Source organism: Rhinoderma darwinii, chromosome 9 (assembly GCF_050947455.1).
Source record: "Rhinoderma darwinii isolate aRhiDar2 chromosome 9, aRhiDar2.hap1, whole genome shotgun sequence".
Lineage (NCBI taxonomy): Eukaryota > Metazoa > Chordata > Amphibia > Anura > Rhinodermatidae > Rhinoderma > Rhinoderma darwinii.
Window position 1 is genome coordinate 24,286,584 of NC_134695.1, and position 12,713 is coordinate 24,299,296.

The 12,713-nt window shown below is 44.7% G+C and overlaps 1 protein-coding gene across 1 annotated transcript in view; it reads left to right on the top strand.

The window, feature by feature from the left end:
* The window catches only part of LOC142660295 (transmembrane protein 272-like), a 77,287-nt gene extending 64,796 nt beyond the window's left edge, over positions 1 to 12,491 (top strand). Inside the window, exon 6 of the mRNA XM_075836886.1 lies at positions 12,408 to 12,491. Within this exon, the coding sequence (XP_075693001.1) occupies positions 12,408 to 12,417 (10 nt within the window). The 3' untranslated portion in view covers positions 12,418 to 12,491. The remainder of the gene's footprint in view (positions 1 to 12,407) is intronic.
* The last annotated feature ends 222 nt before the right edge of the window (positions 12,492 to 12,713 follow it).

Genomic DNA, 12,713 nt, shown 5'->3' on the forward strand with positions numbered 1-12,713 from the left:
GCTATGTCTATCTATGCCTTTGATTGATTTGCCTAAACCTGTCCCGGTAGTGGGTATCGACTCCACTCCTCTTGCTAATGGTTATTTTACACAGCATACCCCTGTTTTTGAACTCCTTGTTGGCTCCATGCATTTGGAGCAGTGCTCTGTACTGTTGATGCAGGGATTATCGTCCGATTTGGGTTTAGGCCTTCCCTGGTTGCAGTTGCATAATCCCACGTTTGACTGGAATACTGGGGAGCTTACCAAATGGGGTAATGAATGCTTGACGTCATGTTTTTCTGTTAATTCTATTTCTCCCCCTGAGGAGGTGAACACGCTACCTGAGTTTGTTCAGGACTTCGCTGATGTTTTCTCTAAGGAGGCCTCCGAAGTCTTACCTCCTCATAGAGAATACGATTGCGCTATCGATTTGGTACCAGGAGCTAAGCTCCCTAAGGGTAGGATATTTAATCTCTCTTGTCCCGAACGTGAAGCCATGAGAGAGTATATCCAGGAATGCCTGGCCAAGGGTTACATTCGCCCCTCTACTTCTCCGGTAGGTGCTGGCTTCTTCTTCGTAGGGAAGAAGGATGGTGGTCTTAGGCCATGCATTGACTACCGTAACTTGAATAAGGTCACTGTAAGGAACCAGTATCCCCTTCCTTTGATTCCTGATCTCTTTAATCAGGTTCAGGGGGCCCAATGGTTCTCTAAGTTTGATCTACGGGGGGCGTATAACCTTATCCGCATCAAAGAGGGGGATGAGTGGAAGACTGCGTTTAACACGCCCGAAGGTCATTTCGAATACCTCGTCATGCCCTTTGGGTTGTGTAATGCTCCCACGGTCTTCCAGAATTTCATAAATGAGATTTTAAGAGATTACCTGGGGGTATTTCTTGTAGTGTACCTTGATGACATACTTGTGTTTTCCAAGGACTGGTCCTCCCACATTGAGCATGTCAGGAAGGTGCTCCAGGTCCTTCGGGAAAACAAACTGTTTGCGAAGACCGAAAAATGTGTGTTTGGGGTGCAGGAGATACCATTTTTGGGTCAAATCCTCACTCCTCATGAATTCCGCATGGACCCCGCCAAGGTCCAGACTGTGGCGGAATGGGTCCAACCTGCCTCCCTGAAGGCGTTACAGTGCTTCTTGGGGTTCGCTAATTATTACAGGAGATTTATTGCTAACTTCTCGGTCATCGCTAAGCCTCTTACGGACCTCACTCGCAAAGGTGCTGATCTCCTCCACTGGCCTCCTGAGGCTGTCCAGGCTTTTGAGGTCCTTAAGAAGTGCTTTATCTCGGCCCCGGTGCTGGTTCAGCCCAACCAAATGCAGCCATTTATCGTGGAGGTTGACGCATCCGAGGTGGGAGTTGGGGCTGTCTTGTCCCAGGGTACCAGGTCCCTCACCCATCTCTGTCCCTGTGCCTACTTCTCCAGGAAGTTTTTGCCCACTGAGAGTAACTATGATATTGGCAACCGCAAACTCTTAGCCATTAAATGGGCATTTGAAGAGTGGCGCCACTTCCTGGAGGGGGCTAGGCACCAGGTAAAGGTCCTTACCGACCACAAGAATCTGGTTTTCCTAGAATCTGCCCGGAGGCTAAACCCGAGACAAGCTCGATGGGCGCTATTTTTTACCAGATTCAACTTTTTGGTTACCTATAGGGCTGGGTCTAAAAATATTAAGGCTGATGCACTGTCGCATAGCTTCATGGCCAGCCCTCCTTCGGAGGAAGATCCTGCTTGTATTTTGCCTCCAGGTATAATCATTTCTTCTATTGATTCTGATTTAGTCTCTGAAATTGCGGCTGATCAAGGTTCAGCTCCCGGGAACCTTCCTGAGAACAAGCTGTTTGTTTTCCTGCAATTCCGGCTAAGGGTACTTAGGGAAAATCATGACTCCGCACTATCTGGTCATCCAGGCATCCTGGGTACCAAGCACCTTATTGCCAGAAACTATTGGTGGCCTGGGTTGCCTAAAGACGTTAAGGCCTACGTCGCCGCTTGTGAGGTTTGTGCTAGGTCCAAGACTCCCAGGTCCCGACCAGCGGGCTTACTACGTTCTTTGCCCATTCCCCAGAGACCTTGGACCCATATCTCCATGGATTTTATCACTGATTTGCCTCCATCTCAAGGCATGTCGGTGGTGTGGGTTGTAGTAGACCGCTTCAGTAAGATGTGCAACTTTGTGCCCCTCAAGAAACTACCCAATGCTAAGACGTTAGCTACCTTGTTTGTCAAACACATCCTGCGTCTCCATGGGGTCCCTGTCAATATTGTTTCGGACAGAGGGGTACAATTTGTTTCATTGTTTTGGAGAGCCTTCTGTAAAAAGTTGGAGATTGATCTGTCCTTCTCCTCTGCCTTCCATCCTGAAACTAATGGCCAAACCGAGAGGACTAATCAGTCTCTAGAACAATATTTAAGGTGAATTATCTCTGACTGTCAATATGATTGGGTCTCATTCATTCCCCTCGCCGAATTTTCCCTTAATAACCGGGTCAGTAACTCGTCAGGGGTCTCCCCCTTTTTCTGTAATTTTGGGTCTAATCCACGGTTCTCCTCCGTTTCACCTGGTAGTTCCAACAATCCCGAGGTAGAGGTCGTTCATCGGGAACTGTGCACAGTCTGGGCCCAGGTTCAGAAGAACCTAGAGGCGTCGCAGAGCATACAAAAAACTCAGGCAGATAGAAGACGTTCTGCTAACCCCTTGTTTATGGTCGGGGATCTGGTGTGGTTATCGTCTAAGAACTTGTGCCTTAAGGTCCCGTCCAAGAAGTTTGCTCCCCGGTTTATAGGGCCGTATAAGGTCATTGAAGTCCTCAATCCTGTCTCCTTCCGACTGGAGTTGCCCCCATCTTTTCGAATACACGACGTGTTTCATGCCTCCCTCCTTAAACGCTGCTCCCCGTCCTTGGCTCCCTCGAGGAAACCTCCTGTCCCCGTTCTCACCCCGGAGGGGGTGGAATTCGAGGTGGCCAAGATTGTGGACAGCAAGATGGTCCAAGGCTCCCTCCAGTACCTGGTCCATTGGAGAGGATACGGGCCTGAGGAGAGGACTTCGGTACCCGCCCGGGATGTTCACGCTGGGGTATTGGTCAGGAAGTTCCACCTTCGTTTCCCCAATAAACCAGGTCCACCTAGAAAGGGTCCGGTGGCCCCTCATAAAAGGGGGGGTACTGAAAAGGATCTGCCAGGCACAGCTTCTGTGTATACGCCCATATGTAATCAGTCTGCACCTGCTTCTATGTCTGTGAGACTGACTCCATCTTCCACCACTCAGGATGGCAGGCTTAGGAGTGGGAGAGCCTATCACAGCCTGGCCGGACAGAGCTAGCTCCCGCCCTCTGTCTATTTATACCTGCCTTTCCTGTTCCTCCTTGCTTGTGATTCTTCTTGTGTGGTTTCCTGGCCCTGCTGCAGCTTCTGAACTATTTAACCCTGCTTCATACTGACCCTGGCTTACTGACTACTCTGCGTTTGGTACCTCGTACACTCCTGGTTTGACTCGGCTTGTTCACTACTCTCCTGCTCAGCGTTTGGTACCTCGTACACTCCTGGTTTTACTCGGCTCGTTCACCACTCTTGTTGCTCACGGTGTTGCCGTGGGCAACTCCCCCATTTCCCTTAGCTTTGTGTACCCTTGTCTGTTTGTCTGTCGTGCACTTACTGAGCGTAGGGACCGTCGCCCAGTTGTACCCGTCGCCTAGGGCGGGTCTTTGCATGTAGGCAGGGACTGAGTGGCGGGTAGATTAGGGCTCACTTGTCTGTTTCCCTACCCCCATCATTACACAGCCTTTGGAATCCCTTGATTGTATCGCGTGGTTCTGATTTGCTAGTAACCCCATAGATGCAGCGCTCGCTTTTGAGCGCTGCATCTAAGGGGTTAATCAGCCGGATCGGAGGCTAGCTCCGGTCCCGGCCTTCCAGCAGTTGATAGCATTAAGCTATCATTGCTTTAAAACTGTATCTGCAGACACAGTAGCCTGTTAACTGGATGCCATAACAGTACGGCATTTTGCGTTAACAGGCCAATGCCCCTGATGTGATAGTACGTCATAGGGTGTAAAGGGGTTAAATACATTATTGTATATTACATACAGCATTTACCATACTTTGGGTATATTCAGATGTGGCAGATTGGTTGCAGATTTTTCCACGATTGAAATCCATTCCATACATCTGAATAGTGTTATTTTTGCAACATTTGCATGGGTTTCCACAAACCCTATTCTGATAATTGGGACAGTTGGAGACATTTCTGCAAATAAATCTGACGCATGTAAATATACCCTTTAGGGTGGATTCACACACAGTTTGCTCGAATTTTCCACAGCATTTTTTTTGGCACGTTTTTTCCCCCAAAATAATGTTAATTTTACTTTGAGGATAAAATATGAGAAACCCTTCTGTTAGTGAAAAGGTTAACTGCGCCCAATCGACCCTCGTCTATGTACCTCAAAGTTCTGATCAGATGATACGATGTGCGCACAGAGAAATCAGACACAGACACGGACGTGCTATTAGACTGAGATCTGCTTTATTATAACTTGGGTCTACCCATTGTAAGGGAATTAGGTAGCGGGACAGTCGTCTCCTGGGGTAGACGGGCACTCGGTATCAAACACGCCAGTACATTTCAGTCCGCACAGCAAAGATGTGGTACTACTGGTCTCAGCCAGTTTTATTTACAGGTTGTACATGAAATAAAACGAAAACAAATAAAAGAAAACTCTATGCCTGTCCGGCACTAACTATACAGTCAGGTATCCTAACTAACACAGTGCAGGCCTAATGCCTGGCACCATAAACCATGCAGACCATACAACCCGTTATGAATGCAGTCTGTTTGCTCTCACAAGCTCCTCTCCCCAGGCTGAGAGAGAGTGTGACTGAACTGCAGCCTTTTTAAAGGGCTATCACACCTGACCCCTGATTAATAGCTAGACAGCCCAAGACCAGGACTGTGTGGATGGAGTGGGGACCCACCCATCTCTTCCCACTCCAACAACCAGGCCCTTTTCCAGGTTTTAGACAAAACCTATTGCAGCGGGATAACCACATTCTCTGCTGAATTTATTCCCTGGTTGTTTTCAGATAGTAGAAGACAGAAATCTTGGGGAAATGTAGACTCCATCCACAACCTGTCCACATGGTCTGTCACACCATTTACAGGATTCACAAACAAAGAAGGCTTTTATGCACATGCGCAGTACAATATATTACACAGCATAAGGCCTCATGTACACAAACGTAAAAACGGCCGTAATTACGGCCCGTAATTACGGGCCCATAGACTTCTATTGGCCACGGGTACCTTCACGTTTGCTTACGGGAAGGTGCCCGGGCCGTTGAAAAATATGGAACATGTCCTATTTCAGGCCGTAATTACAGCACGGACAGGCACATCAAAGCCTATGGGGCTCCTGTAATTACGGGTGGCTACGTGTGTGCACCAGTAATAACGGGAGCGTTACTAGGCGATGTCAGGGGATAGTCACTGTCCAGGGTGCTGAAAGAGTTAACTGATCGGCAGTAACTCTTTCAGCACCCGGGACAGTGATTACCGCTGGAGTTAAAGAGGCTCTGTCACCAGATTATAAGTGCCCTGCCTCCTACATAATCTGATCTGATTATGTTTAAAAGCGATCATTTTTGAGCAAGTTATGAGCAATTTTAGATTTATGCTAATTAGTTTCTTAATAGACAACTGGGCGTATTTTTACTTTTTACCTACTGGGCGTTGTACAGAGAAGTGTCTGACGCTGACCAATCAGTGACCAATCAGCATCATACACTTCTCATTTTTCCAGCCCAGCTTCTTTCACTGCACAATCACACTGTAACAATGGACTGGAACAATGAGAAGTGTATAACGCTGATTGGTCACTGATTGGTCAGCGTCATACACACCTCTGTACAACGCCCACTTGGTCAAAAGTAAAAACACGCCCAGTTTGGCATTAAGAAAGTCATTAGCATAAATCTAAAATTGCTCATAACTTGCTCAAAAATGATCGTTTTTTAAAAATAAAAACCACTGCTGTTATCTACATTACAGTGCAGATCACATTATGTAGGAGATAGGGCACTCATAATCTGGTGACAGAGCCTCCTTAATAGTATTAAAAGTTAACTTACCCAGAACTCCCTGCTTCTTCCTGACGTTTCATCCCATGTGACCGCTGCAGCCAATCACAGGCCAACACAGGCTGCAGCGGTCACATGGACTGCATAGTTTACTGTCACAGACCCAGGAGGGTAAGTATCATAATGATTTTGCTTTTTTAGTTATTAGTGTTACTAATGTGTTTTTTTTTTGTGTTTTTTTACATGTTCGGTTTTTGGACTACGTTGGATTCGAGTACTACATTGATGATGGTGTTTTTATTTTCAATAAAATGGTTAACGGGGATTGTGTGGGGTCTTTTATTTCAGTAAAATATTTTTTCTGTGTTGGTGTTTTTTTAAACTTCATTACTACTGCCTTAGTAATGGTTGCTGTCTGATATGCAGCGTCCCAGTGAAGAGGCTAACACTAACCCCTCCATTATTACCCGATACCCACCGCACCCAGGGGTGCTGGGAAGAGCCGGGTACAATCCAGTACCCGACCGTCTGAAGTGATGGTTGGGTATTGTGGCAGCCACAGACTGATATTTTGAGGCTGGGAAAGCCCAAAAACAATGGCCCCTCCCACCCTGGTAATGCTATACTGCAGCTGCTTTATTGTATCTAGCTGGTTATGAAAAATGGGGAGACCCCATGTTGTTTTTTTCAAATATTTATTTTAAAAAAAATACGACGTGGGGCCCCCCCATTTTTCATAACCTGCCGGATACAATTAAGCAGCACCAGCCTAGCATTACCAGGGTGGGAAGGCCCATTGTTTTTGGGCTTTCCCATCCTAATAATACAAGCCTGCTCCATCACGTCAGATGTTCGGGTACTGGATCGTACCTGGCTCATCCCGGCACCCTTAGTGGCGGTGGGTACCAGTGTAATAATGGCTAACTGGCTAATACTAACCACCGCCTTAGTAATGGACGCTGTCTATCAGATAGACACCATTACTAACGCGGTAGTAGTAAAGTTAAAGACACAAACAAAAAATATTTTATTGAAATAAAACCCCCCTACAACCCTCGTTAACCAATTTATTGAAAATAAAAATGCCATCATCGAAGTAGTCCTCGATTCCGACGTAGTCCAACGACCGAACCTGTAAAAAACCCATAAAAACATTAGTGACATTAATAAGTAAAAAAGCAAAACATTTATCATACTTCCCTTCCTGGGTCTGTGACAGTAAACTAAGCAGGTACAGCTCTAAGCTATCATTGGTTAATTTACATCATGTGGTCCCAGGTTTCCTCAGTTCATTGGCCTACTTTTAAAAGTAGGCCAATGAACTGAGGTAACTGGCCACGTGATGTAAACTAACCAATGACAGCTTAGAGCTGTCACCCCTTAGTTTACTGAGCCTTGTAAGCAGTGCAGGATCACCCGAGATGCGCCAAAATTTTGGTGTATCTCGGGTGCGTGTGCCACTATAAACCTAGTGCGGGGACTCATTCAGATACAAAGGAATCTCCGCACCAGGAGTTACTAGCGTTGGCGGGGCTCAGCAATAAACTTTCTGTTGATGCAGGCCTGGTCTTTTCTGATCAGGACTGCTCCAGCGGAACGATTGCCGGCGGCGCAATGACGTAATCGAATGAATAATGAGGAAGGGAACTAATGGTTCCCTTGCTTCACCTGCGCTTTCAATTGTATCCGCTTCCTAAGGAATACAATGGAAGACAGTACATTACATTAGGGTTGTCACGATTCCAGAATTTGGACTTCGATACTGATACTTTGTGTAGTATTGCGATTCTTGATACCAAAGCGATACTTTGCCAACAATAAAAAAAAGTTCTTCCATTTTCTGAAGAGGCACGTGGTGTGATGAATATTGAACCTCCATGTGCCTCACATTAATAGTAATTAACCCCATCATGTTTCTCACAGTCATAATGGACAACATTGGGTTAATGTGTGTGGTACATGATGGGGTTAATTACGATTAATGTGAGGCACTTAGAGGTTCAAAATTCATAATAACATGTGCCTCACATTAAGTGACAGAAAGCAGTTTTTATTTTATTTTTTTACAGGGTACACATCATAAACAGCGCTATAAATTGCGACAATTTTTACTTTTTTATTTTTAAACTTTAAAGGGGCTTTCCAGCCCCTAAAAATTGATGTCCTATCCTCAGGATAGGCCATCAATAGCTGATGGGTCAGGGTCCGACTGTCGGGACCCCCTCCGATCAGCTGTTTTGAAGGGGCCGCAGCACTCGTTTCCCTTACTTGCTCACACTGTGAATTGCTGACACAGCAGCAGAGGCGGTTCACAGTATTGAATTCTCCCATTGAAGTCAATAGAAGAACAGGCTGCAATACCTGTGAATCGCTGATACTTCCATGTTGAGGATTCACAGTGAGGAACTAGAAATGAAGGGCCCCTTCAAAACGGCTGATCGATGGGGGTCCCATCAATTTTTAGGGGCTGGAAGACCCCTTTAATGTACTGGCATATATTTATATGCCAGTACATTAGCCGGTGTACTGATAGTACACAGGCAGTTGTTAGGACATACCTAAGTATGCCCTAACAACAGGAAATATGGTCAGACAGCCCAGGGGGTCCTTCAGTGGACCCTGGGCTGTCTACCCATATATGGTATGTCCCTCAATCACGTTACAGGGATTCTCTGTGATGCCATCCAAGGGGCATCCCTCTTCTCATTTCCCCCCTGAATGCTGCAGCCAGCTTTGATCGCAGCATTCAGGAGAATAGCGGCGGAGATGAGAGGTTTCTCTGATCTCCGCCGAATGAGCAGGGCTGCGGCTGTGCAATACAGCATTGCCTCGGTCCTGACAGGTGTGCGGCGCCGGCACTGAAGACAGAACATGGGGGTGTTTTGCAGTGCACCCACCATGTTCTCTGTCTTCAGTGCCGGTGGTCATTAGTGCAGTGCAATGGCTGTATCACACAGCCGCAGCCCCTCTCTGACTACACTCAAAGCTTAGTATCGAAATACAGAACATGGACAATAACTTACCAGGCCTGCTGCGTTGCCCTCCTGTCCTCTCCTTCTCTGCCGTCCGTTCCCCCACAGCGCTTCTTAGACTGAGTCTAAGACACTCCCACTGTTCTCAGATTGGCCACAGCTTCTCACATGAGCAGTTCTGGCCAATCTGTTAACAGGGGGCGTGTCTTACAGCCTAAGATGGGCTGGTGAAGCGCACCACCCCCTGCCCTGTGATTGATCTGACTGCTGGCCAGTCAGGTCACAAGTTAAGTTAAGCCCTGCTGGATGCCATAGGCACTAGTGGCAAATATGGCCCTGGCTCTGTTTATGTAGCACAGGCTAATAACACTGGGAAATATTTATTAATACTGTCTTAAATTTAGATAGCGTAGAAATAGACTACATGCGCCAAATTTGTCTCCGTTAATGCTGTAGGATAAATTTAGTGCATCTTTAAAAACTTTTGTCTGACCTTATGCCACCTCTCAATTGGCTTACTTTAGAACAACTTTTTTTGCACCAAAATTTGGACGCAATGTGGCGCATATCAAGTCATGCCTCTTTCCAGTAGTCCATATACCCTTTTCCTCTGAGCCACGAGCCTCCTTGTCGAGAGAGGCGCAAGCAGTGTCTAAAACAGTTAGGGTATGTTCACACGCTAGCTGTCATTTACGGCTGAAATGACAGACTGTTTTCAGAAGAAAATAGCTGCGTCGTTTCAGCCGTAAATGCTCCTCCTCGTAATATACGAGGCGTCTGTGACGCTCGTATATCTTGAGCTGCTCTTCATTGAGCTCAATGAAGAACGGCTCAAATTACGTTGCAAAGAAGTGCCCTCCAATTCTTTGCCGAGGCAGTCAATTTACGCGTCGTCGTTTGACAGCTGTCAAACGACGACACATAAATTACAGGTCGTCTGCACAATACGTCGGCAAACCCATTCAAATGAAGGGGCAGATGTTTGCCGACGTATTGTAGCCCTATTTTCAGACGTAAAACGAGGCATAATACGCCTAGTTTACGTCTGAAAATAGGTCGTGTGAACCCAGCCTTAGGGTATGTGCACATGTAGTGACCAAAAACGTCTGAAAATACGAAGCTGTTTTCAAGGGAAAACAGCCCCTGATTTTCAGACGTTTTTTGAGCAACTCGCATTTTTCGCGGCGTTTTTCACGGCGTTTTCACTGCGTTTTTTACGTCCATTTTGGGAGCTGTTTTCATTGGAGTCTATGAGAAAACGGCTCCAAAAACGTCCAAAGAAGTGTCCTGCACTTCTTTGACGAGGCAGTCATTTTACGCGTCGTCATTTGACAGCTGTCAAACGACGGCGCGTAAATTACAGGTCGTCTGCACAGTACGTCGGCAAACCCATTCAAATGAATGGGCAGATGTTTGCCGACGTATTGTAGCCTTATTTTCAGACGTAAAACGAGGCATAATACGCCTCGTTTACGTCTGGAAATAGGTCGTGTGAACCCAGCCTTAAGAAATGTAACGCAATCTCACCTACAATTCTGATGTATTTTGAATAGTTTTTCTGTCCCAATGTGTCTCTGGAGTTTTGACCACTTTTTCCACGTCAATCGGAACAGTAAGAAAGAGTGAGGCAGGAACTTCATAAATATAGCATTGACCCATTTATTATATGTATTACATGTTACTTTAACAGTTGTTATTCGTATATTTTGTGTTTTCTTTCTTTTTTACTAGATACATTAACCCCTTGCCGCCAAAGTCATTTTTCATTTTATTTTTTTCCTTTTTGCCTTTGAAAAGCCATAACTTTTTGATTTTTTTTATTAATAAAGCCATATGAGGGCCCGTTTTTTTGCGGGACGAGTTGTGTTTTTTAACGTCACCATTTATTGTATCATATAATGTACTGTGAAACTGGAAAAAAATTATTTTTTGTGTTTTGTTTTTACAGCATTCCCGTGCAGTCTAAACGACATTTTAACTTTATTCTGTGGATCAATCCGATTATGGCGACACCAAATTTATATAGTTTTTTTATGATGTCATACTTTTACAAAGAAGAGAACAATATGATACGATTACGTCGATACCAAATATGTTTTTTTTATGTCGACATATTCTGAGAGCCATACGTTTTTTTCATTTTTTTCGTTGCTGAAGTGGTGCAAGGGTTTGTTTTTTGTAGTGTTAGGTTATGTTCACACAGGGCGGATACGCTGCATAAAAGCACACAGCGTATCCAACCTGTGTGCCGCAGGGAATTCCTGCCGAAAAACCGCACCAAATTGTGATGCAGTTTTTCGGCCGGAATGTCCGCTGCGGAAAACTGCACAGAAAAAAGAAATGGATACTTACCATGGCGTCTCGTCCCTCCGACGTCCTGTCGTTCTGTAGCCCTAGGATGATGTTTCATCCCATGTGACCGCTACAGCCAATCACAGTCACATGGGATGAAACATCATCGCAGGAGGCCGGCCTGGATGAAGAAACACAGAATTCTGGGTAAATATAAGATTTTTTTTTTCTGAGTTGTGTTTTTTTGCGTCGGTATCGCTGCTTTTCCACCGCAAAAAAACGCAACATCTGCTATTTGTTGCGGGTTTTACAATACAAATAAGCAGCAATTACGCAAATACAATCGACATGCTGTGGACCAAAAACCTGCAGGTCAATTTCTGAGCGTTTTTTTCCACTCAGCATTTACGCAACATGTGGATGAGATTAGTTTATATTTCATCCACTTTGCTGCTACTGTTTTATGCTGTGGATTTTCCACGACTAAATCCTTTGCAGAAAATCTGCAGTATTTACGCTATGTGTGAACGTACCCTTGGTTTTAGTTTTTATTGGGAACTTAAGAATTTGAGATCACTTATTATTCAATTCTTTTTTGGTGCTAAGGTGACCAAATAAAAGCAATTCTGGTGATTTTTACTTTGTTTTTTTTTATGGCTTTCATCCTCCATATTGATAATGTTATATTGTATTAGTTCAGGCTTTTATGGCCACGACGATGACAGTCAAAGTGCCATGTATAACTGCCTGGACACTTCAACAATATGACACTTAGACAGAGATGACTTCTGCCCTCGTGCCACCCCTGCACAAGTGCCTTCTCCTTATGCTGCAACTACATTTATAGGGGAGTAGATGCTTTGATTTAGGCCTAATCAAGCTCGTTCAGCTATTAGTCAAATAAACTAGACCCATGAGGAGGAAATACTATGCAGAAATGATTAAACATACTAGCTGGATGGATCATAAAACTTAATGAGCATCAAACAGATACCATAAAATAAAACTTGCAGTGTTGGAAATGAAGGTTCATAATTGCTAGTGATGTTCTTTCTCATTGTGTTTTAGGGTTGAGTGACAAATCACATACAGAAAAAAAGACAAAGCAACAATTACCTGAAAAAATAGAAATGAAATTCAAATCTCAGAAACTCTGAAATCTGAAAATATTATGAAAACCTGTAATAAATTCAACTTTCTATATGTAATAGAAGAATGGACTTTGTTTACATACATATAGCGATATTAAATAGGCAACATTTTTAACTATGGAACAGTGAATGTGATTATTGATTTGATAGTAGGAATAAGTGTGACGTTTGCTTTATCAAACAACTGAAATGTAATGTAATGTAATCAGCTCATCTAAATCAA